Source organism: Haplochromis burtoni, unplaced genomic scaffold (genome assembly GCF_018398535.1).
Source record: "Haplochromis burtoni strain Fernald_Lab_line unplaced genomic scaffold, NCSU_Asbu1 Contig_68, whole genome shotgun sequence".
Taxonomy (NCBI): domain Eukaryota; kingdom Metazoa; phylum Chordata; class Actinopteri; order Cichliformes; family Cichlidae; genus Haplochromis; species Haplochromis burtoni.
In genome coordinates, this window is record NW_024582429.1 from 2,298,703 (window position 1) to 2,315,688 (window position 16,986).

At 47.4% G+C, this 16,986-nt stretch overlaps 2 protein-coding genes across 2 annotated transcripts; one reads left to right on the plus strand and one right to left on the minus strand.

Annotated features, from left to right (window-relative positions):
* Positions 1-429: 429 nt before the first annotated feature.
* On the minus strand, positions 430-6,958 carry rnf25 (ring finger protein 25). The gene is made up of 10 exons (XM_005924120.2): positions 6,867-6,958; positions 6,569-6,640; positions 5,526-5,622; positions 5,203-5,270; positions 5,045-5,114; positions 4,881-4,952; positions 2,230-2,376; positions 2,066-2,155; positions 1,841-1,978; positions 430-1,442 (listed from the first exon to the last, which is right to left on the minus strand). Exons 1-10 carry the CDS (start codon positions 6,887-6,889, stop codon positions 783-785), a joined length of 1,437 nt encoding a protein of 478 aa, XP_005924182.1. The 5' UTR covers positions 6,890-6,958; the 3' UTR covers positions 430-782.
* Positions 6,959-10,231: 3,273 nt separating this feature from the next.
* Positions 10,232-16,452, plus strand: anapc2 (anaphase promoting complex subunit 2). The gene is made up of 14 exons (XM_042221511.1): positions 10,232-10,592; positions 11,290-11,539; positions 11,610-11,922; positions 12,171-12,303; positions 12,438-12,651; positions 13,175-13,294; positions 13,647-13,764; positions 13,907-14,085; positions 14,166-14,307; positions 14,424-14,499; positions 14,596-14,799; positions 14,901-15,033; positions 15,214-15,455; positions 15,910-16,452. The coding sequence occupies exons 1-14, from the start codon at positions 10,503-10,505 to the stop codon at positions 16,117-16,119; spliced, it is 2,424 nt and encodes an 807-aa protein (XP_042077445.1). The 5' UTR covers positions 10,232-10,502; the 3' UTR covers positions 16,120-16,452.
* Positions 16,453-16,986: the final 534 nt, after the last annotated feature.

The window sequence follows — 16,986 nt, forward strand, 5'->3', positions numbered from 1 at the left end:
GGTAGTTTAAGGTGGATCAAAGTTTTGCTGCATATTTTAAAGGCAAAGTCAAACTATCTTCTTATGCTTCTTAAAACTCTTCGTTTGCCCACTGTTACCCTCTGGATTTGACATGCGCTCGTCTACCTGCCACTACGCTTTTTAAGCCAGTCATTCTACATTTCTTTGCTTTGATGCAGATGACACACTGCTGTCATTAAGGCAGTGTGTCATCTAATGCGACAATCTGAGAAAGATGTTCGATCGAGAGGTGTTTCCTATCAGGTCTCAGAGTCTCTGGAACCATCATATCTCAATCCAGGAGCCCATCAGCTCTCACTGAGGTGTTTCAGAACTTTAGGTCAGACAACAGACATCCAGTTAATGGTTATCAAAGGCAGACTTCCTGTTTGGTGCAGCAGGCATACTAACACAGACACTCAGCCTCTCTACTGTCAGTTTTCTCTCCGGTACCTGGTTGCAGCACTTTAATGCAATATCAGTATATCACAGAGGGTCCACATACAAGTTATTTACTGTACTGAGAGAAAAACACCAAAGCTGCCATCCAGAGAAATTTGGATTTGTACTTCTTTTAATTCATATAGTGCCACAACATAAAGCAACAACCATCTGGACCCGATAGCGTGCGTGAAAGTGCGTACCAAAGCGCAGGGTGATGGCGATGGACAGGAGGATGGGACACTGCAGTGAACGTCTTTTCTGCTGCAGGACTTTGATCTATGCACACTGACAATGGAGGCACATGTAAGTTTGTTCATTGGCCCTCCTGTTGCCCTTTGTCATAGCACCTCCTCTCTTCCCCTCTCCACCACCTTCTGCTGGAAGCCCCTGCCGTGACCACGACGGGGACCGCCTCCTCTGCCGCACAGGTTATTGGCTCCTCCTCTGCCCCTGGAGCCGCGATCGTCCCAGTGGTGCCGTGCAGGTCCAGCAGCCCCGGAGTGTGGGGCAGGTCTGTAGTGGCCTCTTCTCCGTCCACGATGGCCTCGACTGCCTGCAGAGTCTGCAGCATCTTTTGGGAACTCTGTTTCCAAACCCGACTGACATGTGGGCACCTGCGCCTCTTGTTCTATTGCCTTGACACCCCCGTCCGTCTTTGAGGGACATAGTTCTGGGTTTCCTTGCACCTGTTGGCCACGATTACCCTGAGCTTTAGCTTTTGCTGGCTTCTCAGTACAGTCTGAAGACAGAGAGAGTTTGTCCAGGTCCTCTGTGATGGGGGCGACTCTCTCGTGATGGGGTCTGGACCTTCCTCCTCTTCTCTGCCCCCTCACCTGGTGCTGATGCCTGTGTCCCAGAACAGCTTTACAGTGGGAAAGCCCGGGAACAAACTGGTCTGCTTTGTCACCAGTTTCAGCAGGAACGTTAGAGGCTGAGGAGATTGGAGGGCCTGGAGGCTCATCGGCATCCAGATTTCCATTTTCAGCAGCAGGTGGAGCCTACGAATGTCAAAAAAAAAAAAATTTATACATTGAATACATTCAAAACATCGTTTAACACATTAAAGTCAACGTGTTCTGCTTATTTCCGGTTACCAAGTGGTGTTTGTTCCTCTTTCTTTAAGCCAACTCTTCTGATTGGCTGCTCCTTTCTCTCTCTCTGCCTGACATGACCATATAAAGTAAATCCCCTCTGGATGACATCACTCAGAGCCAAGAGTAGAAAAAAAACTGTGAAACTGAGTGTTTGGTTCACAAGGATTACTCTGATCTTCTCTGAACTCAGGCATGTGCGGTCAGGGTCACAACGCATCCTTCGCCATTACCCCCGTTTACACTCGTAAACGTCCCCGCAAACCACTGCAGACAGGGACCGAGTGCCTCACACACATTCTTACCTCGTTGATGTGGATGAGAAAGCGGTTGGACTCCACTTCGGGGTCAATGATCCCGCCTCTAGACCTCTGACTTTCCAAAAGCTTCTGGAGTTCACGCCACTTCTGCTGGAAGTCTGAACCGATCGCTGCCTCGTCGAGCTGACAGGAGAAACACGAAGCCCGGTAACGTTTACTGGCGACATCAGACAAGCATCCGTTAACAGGTGAATTAAGAACGAGCTTTACCTCGGGCAGCTGAGGTGCGGGAGACGACAGAAGCTGAGTAACATCATACGTAAGAGGCTCTCTGCACACCGGGCACACCACGGTGAGCTCCTGTCAGAAGAATCAAAGGCAGAGTCAGAAAGTCTCAAAGTGATTAATCATCAGTGCAGCTGCTGACGTCTGACCTGGTGGTCCGCTCTGTCTCTGGTCTTGTCCTCCTCCAGCTCCTTCTCCCTCTGCTGGAGCTCCCTCTCAGAGTGGCTCACGTAGCGGCCGAGGCAGTGTGAGTGGAAGTAGTGGTAGCAGCTCGTCTTGGTGAACGTCTCTCCCTCCTGACAACCAAAGCATGAATGAGTTTACTCATGACTCTTTCCACTAGACTCTACTCCATCTCTGTCGTTTTCCAGTACGACTGAGTACCACCTAATGTGCTTGGGGTTGTTATAGCAACTAGGGCTGCCACAAACGATTATTTTGATAGTCGACTAGTCACCGATTATTTATGCGATTAGTCGACTAATCAGATCATCATCCACTGGACATAAAACTACAGCTTATTGCACCAGCAGCATCTGCTCTTATATAACTATCATTAGCTTACAGCTTTAAGCTTTTAAGGTGCTAACTAAAAATAAAGACAAGATGATAGTTTATTCAATTTGAATGAAATTTGCAGATTGTTTCGGTAAAGTTTAATAAACTCCTTGCTATCTAAAATATAACAGGACACCGGAGTATATTCTCCAGCATCTCACACTTCTGATAATCAGCTGTCTGCTTGACGTTTATTCAGCTGTGTAAAAACTATAACTTTAATCTCAGCCAAACCGATTTACTCAGGAACAAATAAAATACTGAAAAAAAGCCAAACAATAACATTTAAGTTATCTAAGTGACTCATATATCATGTTTAACCTGAGTAGCGACAGACGGCGGTGGGTTTGAAAACAATTTGCCGGGAGTCCGGTGTTCTCACGGCGCTAGTGACCTAGCCCCCGGCTAGCTATCGAGCTAGTGGGTAACAGACGTCTCCGAAAACGTCGGAGCGCTTTTGAAAATATGCGGTGTCCTGATAAACTGAGCAGATATTTGAGGTTTACACAGCTACATTCTCCCTGAAAATATGTTAAACGTTTATTTTGTGACGCAGAAAGAATAATAAGAGTAATATTAAAACTAACTAGCTACCGCCATTGTTGGAAACTAAGCTGGGCCGCGCTATGAATTCTGGGACACAGCTACTTCTTCTTCTTCGGGGTTTAACGGCAGCTGGCATCCTTGTACATGCAGTGCTGCCATCTTCTGTTTCAGTCCGTTATTACACTCTTAAATCCTGCTACTTATTCCTGCGTCTTTTGCGATCTTACAAAGCTTCAAACGACGCGTCGACTATTAAATCAGTCGTCGACGATTTTAATAGTCGACGTAATCGTGACAAGTCGACTAATCGTGGCAGCCCTAATAGCAACATGGCCAAAAGTCCCGTGACTTCATTTGTATTTGACACAAAACAACAACAATGGAGGGCGTTGGGGCGGTGATAAGTATCTGGACTGCGTGTGGAACCTTTTCTCTCACTGCTGGGTTTGATTTTTGTGAAAGAGTCGCCCTCCTGACTCATCGAGCGATGCTCCTGACTGGCCAATCGGCAGCATGCAACCTGCTGATGTTACATTTTCAGATTTTCTCAGATCGTTCGGAAGTAGGTACTAGGTACTAAAAAAGTACCTGAGAACAGGTACTAATGGAAAACCCTAAAAATGAGTCGAGTCGAGCTGATCTGAGTAGATACCATGTCAGGCACCACCTACAGAACAAACAGTCACAAAAAATGTTCAGGCGTCTCTTTCTGGGTCAGGATTGAATATCCAACACAACAGATTCAAGACAAAACCAAAAGTCTTTGTCCTAATTGTGTCACTTTCACAGAGGCGAGCACCAGAGATGCTGACCTGTTAAACAAGTTGTTCGCGTTTATTCATGCCAGCTAACTAGATGATGATGATGATGATGGCTCTCTCTGTGACACCAAGCTGCAAACAAGCGAGGTGGAGAGTAAGCAGATGGTCGCCGTGCTTTAAGCCCCGCCCTGCAGCGCTCTGATATAGACACGAGGAGAAGCGTGACACCGTGTTGAAGTATAACCGCTCGACCACCATGTTTGACCACGTTCAGCACAAACACCAGGACGCCAGCCTGCACGCTCAGTTATCTGAGTGTTTTGTAATCCTGTTTAATCAGCTGCCATAAAAAAATAAAACCCCACAGCACAGATGTTCCTGGTAAATAATTTACTTGTAATTTTAATGGCCCAGTTCCACCCACCCACCCACCCACACACCGCAGGCAGCAGGTACCTATTTCCTGTGAGTGGGCCCTCCACCCTTTTCCCTGAGAATCATAGTGTCAGACATGGAGGTGCTGATTCTCTCTGACAGGTGGAGGTTCTTGTTTGATGAAGCCACAGAACCACAAAGCACAGACGCTATGCTGAGGCCACCAAAGCGTTTGTCCATAAACGTCACAGAACAGGTGACACAGGGCAGCGCTGCTGGATCCAACACCCGCCGAGAACAAGCCCGACAGAGTCCAAACCAAACTCTCGCTGCAGCCGTACGGAGATGGCAATCAGAGGAACAAGAGCAGGCATGGAGACACGAGCAACACGGTCAGAGCTGAAATGACCTCAAAACGCAAACTGAGGTAAGACTTAGACAACAAAGAGCTGTGACTAAGACCACAAGTGTATAAACAGCCCCGTGGGAAGCATTCAACACAGGAATGTGGCCACATTTAAAGAGGGAACTCCAAACTCTGATGGAGGGAAGCGACTCACCTTAAAGCCGTAGAGACAAATGACACAGTTCCCATGAGGAATATTGCTTTCAGTCAGGATTTCTTTAGCTTTCTGCAGGAGAAAGATCAGAGCAAGACTTTAAGATAAACCCAGCGAAATGACACATTTTATCCTAATGAGAAACAAACAGCACGTATAACAACCTCAATGAGCTGATACAACATGGGCGAACCCAGACAGGACTGAGCCTCGAGCTGAAGACACTTTTGGACACTAAGAGAGAAGAATCAGAGTTTTACACTCAGTGCTGAGAGTTTGTGAGCAGAAGGGACTGACGCTGGGAGATGAGTCACTTCCTCACCTGCTGAGTTTGTCATCAGAAAGCCCGCGGGGGTTCCGGATGGAGATCCCCGGAGACGATGAGGGATACTAAACACAGAAGAAGAAAACACTCATTTCAGTTCAGTGAAAACTGCAGAAAGATGTCAGCTGTTCAATCAGTGCAGAGTGTGATGTGACCATGAACCGTGACCGTGAGATTTGTTGACACCAAAAATGTAAAAATGAGCTTTTTTATCCCTCACAGCACATGACTGTTAATAAACCGTCCACTAACGGTCTTCTGTGCGTTTCTGTCTCGGAGTTAACAAACGTTTCTGCGAGCTGAGCCAGTGAAAGGCGAACCTGCTGATCGAGGCTCAAAGTCAGCGTGAGCCGGACGAACTGTGAGACGGAGTCCTCGGCTGTGGACGGGTACAGGTCCAGGCTCACCTCCCAGCCCCTGAAACAAACACAAAACTGCATCACCGATCACAGAACCTCCCACCACACTCTGTCGAGCTGACATCACTTCCTCCAAACACAGTCAGAAGCATTAAAAGAGAGACGGGACACTCTCAGAGTCCTGAAGTGAAACTTTTTACATTTAAAGATGATTTTTCCCCCCAACTTTTATGGAAAAAAAACTTTTTAAACTAATTTGAGGCAAAATCTGAATTTGTTTTAAAGTGCGTTTTACTCAGACTTGTGATTCTCCTGGAGCTTTGGTACGTAGCAGTCTGTGTCAAATATGATCATCAATGCCACAACTCCAGATGTGGTAAACCGCTGGCCACATCTGGAACTCCTTCGTGTCTCCTCTGATCATCGAAAGTAAAATGAATGAAGGCTAATGATTCAAAAGGAATTCTCTAATTCTGCAATTAGAGATTATTTGCAAATGGAAAACATTCAAAACATCATCCACTCTTCCAGGAGTGGAGGGCCCAGCACATAGAAACTAAGCGATAGCAACATGGCAAAGCTGCGTGGGAAGAAACAAGACTTCAGGAGCAACGTCGTCTGGACTGACTAGAACAAAGTGCACCACAAACACCTCAGGCTAGCTGTCAGCACGTGGTGGGTGAAGATGATGATGATGATGATTTGAACACCTTGCAGTTACTGAGTGGACCATAAACTCTTCTGTACATCAAAGTGTTCTAGAGCGTGAGACCATCTGACCCACAGCTAAAGCTTGGACCAAACTCGGTTTTGGATGATCCCAGAGCAGCAAATCTCCAAACAAGGAGCTGCAATGATCCAGAGTCCACACCTCAGGCTGAGCTGGGACCTTCAGAGAGCCAAGAGGACTAACTTCCTCCAAATGATGACATTTAACACCTGTACAAGTCTCACCTGTCCAACACCAACCAGCACTAAAGCTAACCCAGCTGCTGTTAGCTCACCTGTCCTCTCTCGTGTCCACCTGCAGCTCGTCCAGGTAGATGGACTGCAGCACCTCGATCTCAGACTGGACGCTGCGGACAAGAAAACAGCGCAGTTAGTGTGTGCGGCTGAATCTCTGCGACATTTCATAACCGGCTAAAATTAGCGTTAGCATCTTAGCTCGACACAGCAGCAGACCTGCGGTCAGATTTTACTGCGCGGCGGCACCGAGCGGGTTAGCCGCGGGTCACACACACGCGGACACGACATTAGAGAAGCTTAGTAGTCACACTTCACACACTCATCCAACAAACTCACTCGCACTCGGCCGCCGTCATCATGATGCTGTGCGAGCCGGCAACAGCTAGCTGTGGCTAACCGGAGGTTGCGTATACGAAGACCTTTCAGAATAAAAGCATCGCAAAACAGACCGTGCTAAATACATAAATGTACAAATAAATAAATAAATAATAAATAATAAATAATAAATAAATAATAAATAAATGTACAAGATATTTGTTGACAGATTCTCAGACATTTATCACAGAAAACACCATACAATGAAAAACTACACTGAGGCTGTGAAACCTTTGGATCGTAGTGAAAAAAGCAACAAACTTCATGTGATATCGAACAAAGAGGAAACCACAGTGAGAGAGTCGGTGTGTTCAAAATATGTTTATGAAATAAAATATTTTTATTTAAAACGGATTCAAAACTCACTCATAAAATTACATTTAAAATTTTTATTTTACCTTTTAAAACAAATTCAGAAAAACTGAAAATGTACATATATAAACGCAAATAATCCGTACTTATTTTAATCCACAGACTGTAAGTATTGCTCTCTAGTGGTCACAGAACGCAACTGCAATTAATTTAATCTTATTAGTTTTGTTAATCCTAAAATTCTTGAAGGACTTGTGACTTCAAATGTCGAGAAATTCAAGTAACTTTTGAAAATACTAAAAATATTGCAGTAATGTCTACTTAATGGGAAAAAAATGTATGATTAAATGATTAAATTATTTTTTAGTAATATCATTACGAAATCTATGATCAGCTGTACTTAATGTAAACTGATGTATGCAGTTCCCCAAATGACCAGCAGAGGGCAGACAACTCTCAAGATTTAATGTATAATGTCAAAACATGTCTTGATGCATCTCAATCATCCAGGAAAGTAAATCTCCAAAAGTTGATTCTGTTCATCTGGACGCAGCGTTTTGTGGGAGAAACGTTTCGTCACTCATCCAGGTGACTTCTTCAGTCTCAGCTGACTGCAGGTTTCCCCAATCTTATAAACAGGACATTTGCATTGGAGAATGTCAAAACATATTATTACCATATGTTTATGAAGGAATTCAAGATGATGATAGGCGATTTAAGGGAAAGGTGGGTTCTAAACCATCTGCGCCCCCTGGTGAGGTCTTCATTGGATCCGCTGCAGTTTGCTTACCAGCCTGGCATCGGGGTGGAGGACGCCATCATCTACCTCCTGCACCGAGCTCTGACTCACCTGGAGAAGCCTGGAAGCACTGTGAGGATCATGTTCTTTGATTTCTCCAGTGCTTTCAACACCATCCAGCCACGACTTCTGAGGGACAAGCTGGAGCTATCAGAGTGGACCACCACATGTCCCAGTGGATACTGGACTACCTCACAGGACGCCCACAGTATGTGAGGTCACAGGGCTGTGTCTCTGATACGCTGGTCTACAGTCCGGGGGCCCCATGGGGAACAGTGCTGGCACCGTTCCTCTTCACCGCAGACTTCTCCATCAACTCCCCACGCTGCCACCTACAGAAGTTCTCTGACGACTCTGCCATAGACTCTGAGTACAGACAGTGGACTCTAGACTTTGTGGACTCGTGCCACAAAGTCTAGAATCCAGATCAGCAGGTGACTCGTGCCACCTGCTGATCAACGCCGGGAAAACCAAGGAGTTGGTGGACACACCACACTGACACTGGTGAACATCCAGGGAGTGGACATTGAGATAGTGGACTCGTATATGGTAAATGGCCTGTATTTGTATAGCGCTTTACTAGTCCCTAAGGACTTTACACATTCAGTCACACACACATTCACACACTGGTGATGGCAGCTACATTGTAGCCACAGCCACCCTGGGGCACACTGCCGGATACTGGCACCACGGGTGAAGTGTCTTGCCCAAGGATACAATGACCAAGACTGTCCAAGCCGGGGCTCGAACCGGCAGCCTTCCGATTACAAGGCAAACTCCCAGCTCTTGAGCCATGATCGCCCCGCATGTATAGGTGTATAGGCACCTGGGTGTTCACCTGAATAATAAGCTAGACTGGAGCCACAACACTGATGCTCTGTACAGGAAGGGTCAGAGCAGACTCTACCTGCTGAGGCGGCTGAGGTCATTTGGAGTACAGGGAGCGCTTTTAAAGACCTTCTATGACTCTGTGGTGGCATCCGCCAGCTCTGTTCTGGGATGCACCTGGACCCAGTGCAGGTGGTGGGAGACAGAAGGACTCTGGCCAAAATAACATGTCTGATGGACAGAGTCTCCCAGCCCATGCATGTAGATGTTGCTGCAGAGCTGCTTCAGTGACAGACTGCTGCATCCTCGATGCATGAAGGAGCGTTTCTGCAGGTCCTTCCTCCCTGCAGCTGTCAGACTGTACAATCAGAACTGCTCCCAACAAACACAGATGTTTACATCAGCGCTGTAACTGCAGTATTTTATCAACTGATTCACTCTACAACCTGGGTTTGCCTCTTACCTGTATTTTATTTAATTTAATTTAATAATGATACAATACTCTGTTTTTGGTAACCATTGTCCTCAATGTAAATATGTAAAACTTGTGTATGTTTCTGTTCTGTGTCTTGTGTACTGTTTGTTTGTATATGTGTCTTTTTTGCTGCTGTTACACCCAAATTTCCCCTTGTGGGACAATTAAAGGATTATTCTATGTCTTCTTCTTCTTATGTCAGCGTGTTATGAGATGAGATGAGATGAGATGAGATAAGACTTTATTGATCCCACTGTGTGGAAATTTTTGCATTACCTCAGCTCAGGGACAGAAAGCAGAAAGATAATACAAAAAATACAAATAAAATACAAACAAATATAAAATAAGTAAGATATTAAACTATATACAACGGTAGCATAGACAGTATGTGACTGTCGATATAGCTGTAGAAATATGCAAGACATAAACTATAAACTACATAGTTATAACATAATTTTTCCATGTAAGTAATAGTTATCTATAAGAATAGACGTGTACACGCACACTCACATGCAATATGAGTGTGCATCTAAATATACATACACATATTCCTGCAAACGTCCACACACATAGAATGTGCATTATGCATGAAGTGACCGTGGATGTCCACAATGTCCAGTGACTTATGACACTGTGAGGAAAAATGTTAAAGTATTCACATTTTTTTCTTTCTCCATAAAAAAAAGTTGATTTTGTTTTTCTCTAAATTCTTTGATCATTTCTGGATATGAACAACCGGGTACAGAGCCATTTTAAAACGTTATAGCGGCAATTTTATCCTCATGACAAGTTCGCCATTGTTATGACAGACACCAGCCCACAGAGACACTTCCTGTGAACTTCAAAATAAAATCTGCGAGGATTTACAATGCGCACTGTCTGACAGTAGAGGGCAGCATATGACTCCTTGGCGTCAAAATCACGAAAAGAAGAAGAAGATCGTGATCACGAAGAAGAAGTAAACCCGCGATACTGAAGAACATGTAGTTTTAGTTCAGAGTAATAACAGAAACTGGGGCTGATTTCAAGCAATATTATTCTTAGACATGAGTAATACCCACCGGAAACATGGAGCGTGTTTGTAGATGTTCTGGAGCGACGTTATAACCGGATAGAACCTCCACAGTTTAAATGTGGGACACCGAGAAGCTGCTTCGCGGTTTGTGAGGAAAAGTGTGAGAAAATGGAGGAAAGTGCGATGGAACCGGACTCAGTGGAGATGTCTGGATCCGGACCGGTCGCTGAATCCTGGGAAACCGTCACTGCGGCGCTGGTGAGTGGCTTCCCACTCTGGACACCTGCAGCTATGTGACTGTAGCATAACGAGCAACCGAACTCCATTAAAAAATCTCTCGATTTAACGTTTTGTTGGTCGTAGATGTGGTTTGTTAGCAATTTAAGAGGTTTGCAGACGTCACATTAATCAGGAGAAGTTTTCGGTTAAATTCGGCTTGTATGTATCGATGTCTTCTTAATGGTCCTAATCTGTGTTGTTTCCCCTGTCTGCTTCCTACTAAGTTCATTATTGGTTATCAATCCTCATAAATGTAAAGTAAACTGTGACGTGACGTCCATAAACAGCCAAACTTACAAGTTACAAAACAGAGGTGAAACAAGTGTGTGAAAAAACGAACTTTCACAGTTAGAGAAAGACCACAAAGCTACACAAATTCAACTGTAAGAAATGTAAAATGAACACAGGTTAATAAAGCAAGTGCAAAGACTCAAAAGGAGCGCACGGAGACTCGGAGCAAGATGCAGATCAGGTCAAAAAGAAGCAAAACAACCACAAGCTGAGACACAAACTCGGCTTTGGTCTCCTCCAGTCTCGTGGTTTTGCTCCTCTGTACGAGGCTCATCGGTCAGTCTAAGAAATCCAAACTGAAACTGGCTGTGAAGAAACCCTGTCAGCCATCACCAGCACCTGTGCATCCTGTGTTTGTGTAACGCTGTGTTTTGGTTGTGTTCAGGTGTCTCCGGGTAGCTCGGTGTCAGAGCAGAGCCTCTCAGACTCGCTGGCCCTGCTGAACGATCAGGGTCTGGGCCGGCTGCTGGGCAGCTGGCTGCTGGAGACGCTGCAGATGCGTCTGTCTGCCTGCGTGGTTCCCGAGTTCTGGTCTGGCCTGAAGCAGCCGGAGAACGAGATGGAGGAGAAGGACAGGGTCTGGGTGCTGCTTACGGCCTTCAGGACTCTGCTGGACAGGCTCGAACCTTTTCTGGGTGAGTGGACCATCAGAGAGTTGATGGGTTTTCTCTGTGCGCAGCATTCAAACTTCTCCTCCTCCTACAGCTGGTTTGGAGAAGCTGGGGGCGTGGCAGGATGAGGGCCGTGGAGGTCTGTGTGGCCCAGGATCCAAAGCCCTCATGGAGCGAGCCTTCACCACCATCAGGGCCCTCCTCCTCTTCTCCCCGGCTCCCGTCCTCCAGGAGCGAGTGCTGGAGTTTTACAGCCGGACCTTCTCTGTCTACATGAACCGGGAGGGCAGCGGTGAGGACGCCACCGAGGCTCCCGGTTGCGGGGCCTGCCGGGGCTGCTGGGTCCCCGTGCAGCAGTGCTGGTGTCAGCAGGCCCTGGAACACTTGCAGGAGCTCAGCCACATCCTGTGAGTCAGGCTTTTAATTTGAAATAATTGACGTAACGAGGCAGGAAGTTGGCATTATTTCCTTGAATTTTCAGAGTAAAAAAAAAAAAAAAGTTGTGACTAAAATAAAATAATAATAATATAATATATAGCAAATATAAATCTTCGATCATTTCTAACAGTTGTGTTTATGATGCTGAAGCGTGGCTCAGATCAGCTGTTTGTTCTCTTGCAGTCTGAAACGCTGACGTCTGATTGGTTGTTTCCAGGTCGAAGCTGCAGCTGCTGGAGTGGGTGAGCTCCGAGGCCGTCACCACCATCCTCCACAAGCTCATCGAGATGCGGATGGAGCAGCTGTGCCGGGGCGAGTACGAGCGCTCCTTCCTGCTGGAGTTCCAGGAGGTGAAACATCTGCAGCATCTGTCCACGCTGAAACTCACTGTGGCCTGCTCCTCATTTACTGTGTGTGTGTGTGTGTGTGTGTGTGTGTGTGTGTGTGTGTGTGTGTGTGTGTGTGTGTGTGTGTGAGGGAGCAGTGGTTGGAGCTGGTGCTGGGCTGGCTGGCTAAAGTGTTTGTCAGTGAAGCGGACGGAGACGCCGCTTCACTCCCAGCGGCCCCCGGCGGTCTCGGCGTCCAGGTGGTCCCGGGCGGCGGCTCGGTGCTGAAGCAGTGGAGGTGCCACATGCATCAGTTCTTCTGCAGGATCTATGTCAACATGAGGATCGAGGAGCTCTTCAGCATCATCAGAGGTGGGAGTCTGCAGCAGGTTTACAGATCCACGCCAGGCTGAACTCTGACCTCTGAGCTGTGATTGGACGCTGACGCCTGCTGATTCTTTAAGTCTTTTCTTTGCCGCGGAGCTCTCGTTTCCTCTACGGCAGTGTTTCCTCTCATCGCTTAGAGCTCAGCTCGAGTCAGGACGACGGAGCGTTTCAGCTAGCCACCGCTATAGAACAGGGTGGTCAAACATAAGGCCTGTGGACAGAATCGCCCCGGGAAAGAATCCACTCTGGCCCACTGAAAGGATTCGAAAAAAATAAAGAAGAGCATGAAGTTTGTAGAAAGAGCTCCCCGGTGGTCATTCGTGCTACGACAAAGTAATAAAGTAGCAGATAAACATTTAAAACACAGAAAAACTTCTAGTTTTTAGTTTTTCTGTCATTTAATCAGTTTCTGTTTGTAACAGAGCCACAGTCAAAAAACTACAATAATAATTCTCTCTCTCTGTAAACCAGATTTCACACTCTTCTTGGCTCTTGTGCTTCCTTTCAGATTTCCCAGAATCCAAAGCTGCTATTGAGGATCTGAAGTTCTGCCTGGAGAGAACCAATCAGAGACAGCAGCTCCTCACCTCGCTCAAATCTGCCTTCGAAAGCCGCCTACTGCACCCGGGTCGGTTTCTGTCGGGGTTTATTTTTGTGACCTGATGAGTCGCGGTGGCAGATTTGTTTAAGTTAAACGCGATTCCATGTTTAAAGTCAGGATTAGAGAAGAAAACAACAATGAGGTGAAGGTGGAGGTGGAAAAGAGCCCAGAGGAGGTTCAGTGAGGTGGTGAAGGAGGAGGTGGAGGCGGACCATAGAGCTGATGCAGCTGTTTAAAAACAGCATTTGTTGATTTGCTTATTTTGAAGCTGTTTTTCAGCTCGCCGTGCACACGTGTGATTTGTCAGGTCATCCTCATCATCGTGTAGGGAAGCTGGTCTCTATGGTAACGTCTGTGAAACTGACTGATCTGTCTGCAGGCGTTCACACGTCGGACATCCTCACCGTCTACATCTCGGCCATCAAAGCGCTCCGAGAGCTCGACCCGTCCATGGTCATCCTGCAGGTCGTCTCCCAGCCGATCCGCAAGTACCTCAGGTGAGTCCACGCAGGCGCCGGCGGGATTCGCTTTCAGTCCTGCTCTGATCTTTTGGCTCTGATCGTGCACTTTTTTGTGAGTAAAGTTCTACATGAGTTTTGACGTCCTAGCAGAGGGTCAAACGTCCGTGTTGTGTTTCAGGACCCGGGAGGACACGGTGAGGCAGATCGTAGCCGGTCTGACCGGAGATGCAGAGGGCTGCACCGACCTCGCCTCCGAGCTGTCCCGAGGCGACCCGGTGACTCTGGAGATGCAGGACAGCGACGAAGAAGGCAACGACCCCGAGGACTGGAGTCCAGACCCGACCGACGCCATGCCCGGTCAGTGAACACACCGCTCTGAGCGCAGAGAAGGAGACCGCAGCTGAAGAGAAAGATCTTACTCGTGTGTTTGTTCTCAGATAAAATGGGCTCGAAGCGCCGCTCGTCCGACATCATCAGCCTGCTGGTCAGCATCTACGGCAGTAAGGAGATCTTCATAGACGAGTACAGAGGCGTGCTCGCCGACAGGCTGCTGCAGCAGCTCAACTACAACACGGCCAGGTACGACCGCACCAGCGCCCGGCTTAAAGCTGAGAGAAAGTGTTGGTACTTTGAACATGTCGGGTCACTGATAGCAAAGTAAATGCTCACGCCCGTCCTGCTTTCTGCGTCTTCAGGGAGATTCGTAACGTGGAGCTGCTGAAGCTGCGGTTCGGCGAGTCTCACATGCATTACTGCGAGGTCATGTTGAAGGTAAACATCTGGAATATGGATCGTTAACCGGATATTTTAGGACATTCCCTGAAAGGATGAATTTCTGAGAACGTTGTGATTACCCGATGGATGCAGGACATGGCGGATTCTCGCAGGATCAACAGCAACATCCGCGAGGAGGAGTCAAAGCTGAGCGAGGAGGAGCAGCCGCCGCTGCCCCTGTCGGCCATCATCCTCTCATCTGAGTTCTGGCCCACGCTGAAGGAGGAGAAGCTGGAGCTCCCTCCTGTCGTCTGCCAGGCCATGGAGGCCTACACCCACCGCTACGAGAAGCTGAAGGTGGAGTTGACCCACTGTGGCGTCTCTGGTTTGGTTTGCAGTAGAAACCAAATGCACAGCTACGCTTTTACCTGCTGAGTCGAGTCCCGTTTGTGTTTCAGGCCATGAGGACGCTGAGCTGGAAGCCTCACCTGGGCTCGGTCACTCTGGACGTGGAGCTGGAGGACCGAGTCCTCACCAACCTCACGGTCTCACCCATCCAGGCTGCCACCATCATGTACTTCCAAGAGAAAAGTAAGGACTTTCATTTCAGAGCGCTTTCATGCTGTGAAATGTAATTCTGCGATGACCCCTGATGTTTTCCTGACATGGCGATGTCATGGTTGTAAACTATCGGCTCTGACATCGCTCGTTACGCTGCGTGGAGTTGAGGGAGATGCAGTTTGATCGTCGTGTACCTGCTCGTCCTCTCAGGTTCTTGGACGTTGGAGGAGCTGAGTGCGAAGCTGGGCGCCCCGAAGGAGCTGGTGCACAGGAAGCTGGCTCTGTGGCAGCAGCAGGGCGTGCTGAGGGAGGAGGCGGGCGGCCACTTCTACGTGGTGGAGAAGGGTTCGTCGAAAGAGAAGCTGGACAGAGGCGTGATGCTGATCGACAGCGACGAGGAGAGGGACTCCAACACCGCCACGCAGTCCGAGCAGAGGGAGGAGAAGCTGCAGGTACACACTTCATTCATCCCGCTGTCTCAGGGTTATTTACTTAGTTACTTTAAGTATTTGAAACCTGGCACCTGATGATGTGCCGCTTCTTTTCAGTCGTGTTATAAAAATCACTTAATAATGAATGACAGTGGGTGTTTTAGGATCACATGCTCCATAAATCACGAGCTTATTGTTGTGAACGACTTGGTGCACCCGCATGATCCCAGGAGGGTAACTCACCCCTGGTTGGGTCTCCTAAGGAGGTCTTTCATGGGAGAGCGCCTGAGAGCCGGGATCTTAGCCACTGAGGCACAGCTGTGGACAGCCCACCTCTTGTGGGAGGGGCCGTAGGGAACGTCACCGCTCTGCTGGGGAAGCAGCTCAAACGAGCGCTTCAGGCTGAAAAGTATCAGCTAGTTCTAGTTAGGTCTTAAACTCTCACAGTAAGCACACTGCGCCTCTGTCTCTGCAGCTGTTCTGGGTCTACGTCCAGGCCATGCTCACCAACCTGGACACCATGACACTGGAACGCATACACACCATGCTGCGGATGTTCGTCGCTACGGGACCCGTCGTCACGGAGATGGACGTGAACGAGCTGGAGGCGTTCCTGCAGAGGAAGGTCAGGGACCATCAGCTCATAATGTCCGGCAACGTCTACAGGCTGCCCAAATCCAACTGATGACTGTGCTGCGTTCAAGTGCGTCGGGATATGTGGAAGATTCCAGCGTTTGTTTTGCTCTGAGGGATTTTTACTAAAAGGGCTCATGGAGTAAATATGGAACAATTCTCACTTAAATTTCCTGGATTTTTCCATATGATGTGAAAGCAGCATGGATTTAAATAAAAAAAAAGAAAAGGAAAAGCAGTGTTTGTTTTTTCAAAATAAAAGCACTTCCACTCCTTTAAGCATCAGTACGGACAGATTTGACGCTGCACCTGGAGATAAATGTAAAGGTGTTTGGTGAACACCGATGTGTAAAACTGGTTAATAAACAGAATCATTTCAAAACCACTTTCATCTGTGCCTTTTTCTAACAGCTGCAGTTCTTCCCAAAGTATAGAGCAAACATTTCAGCCTCTCCTGGTTCTCTCTGAGATGAAAACAAGAGTTTATTTTGAAAACCACGGGCGGAAGGGCCTGCAGCTGCAACAGTGGGAACACACACTCTCTGACAACAAAGAAACACCAACAGCTGCAGTTCCTCTAATGTCCAGCAGAGACTCCAGCAGCGAGTCAGTCCCCATGTTAAAGCTTTACAGCAGTAATAAAAGTGTCTGACACACAAACTGGTCTCTGTAGAGAATTTCCCCGTCATAATCGATTGTCCCAAAAATCAGAACAGAATTGGGGAAAAGGGCTTTTAAACACGCTGCCCCGGCTTCCTGGAACAATCTGCAGAAGGAACTGAAATGATCTGAGAGTTTAAGTCTGTCTCAAAGGAACGAGAGAACAGCTCTTTGACTCAGTGTGATTGTTTTTAATGTACTCTTAATTTGATCTGTTATTGTATATTTTCCACATGGTATGGGGATATTGTATTGGTTG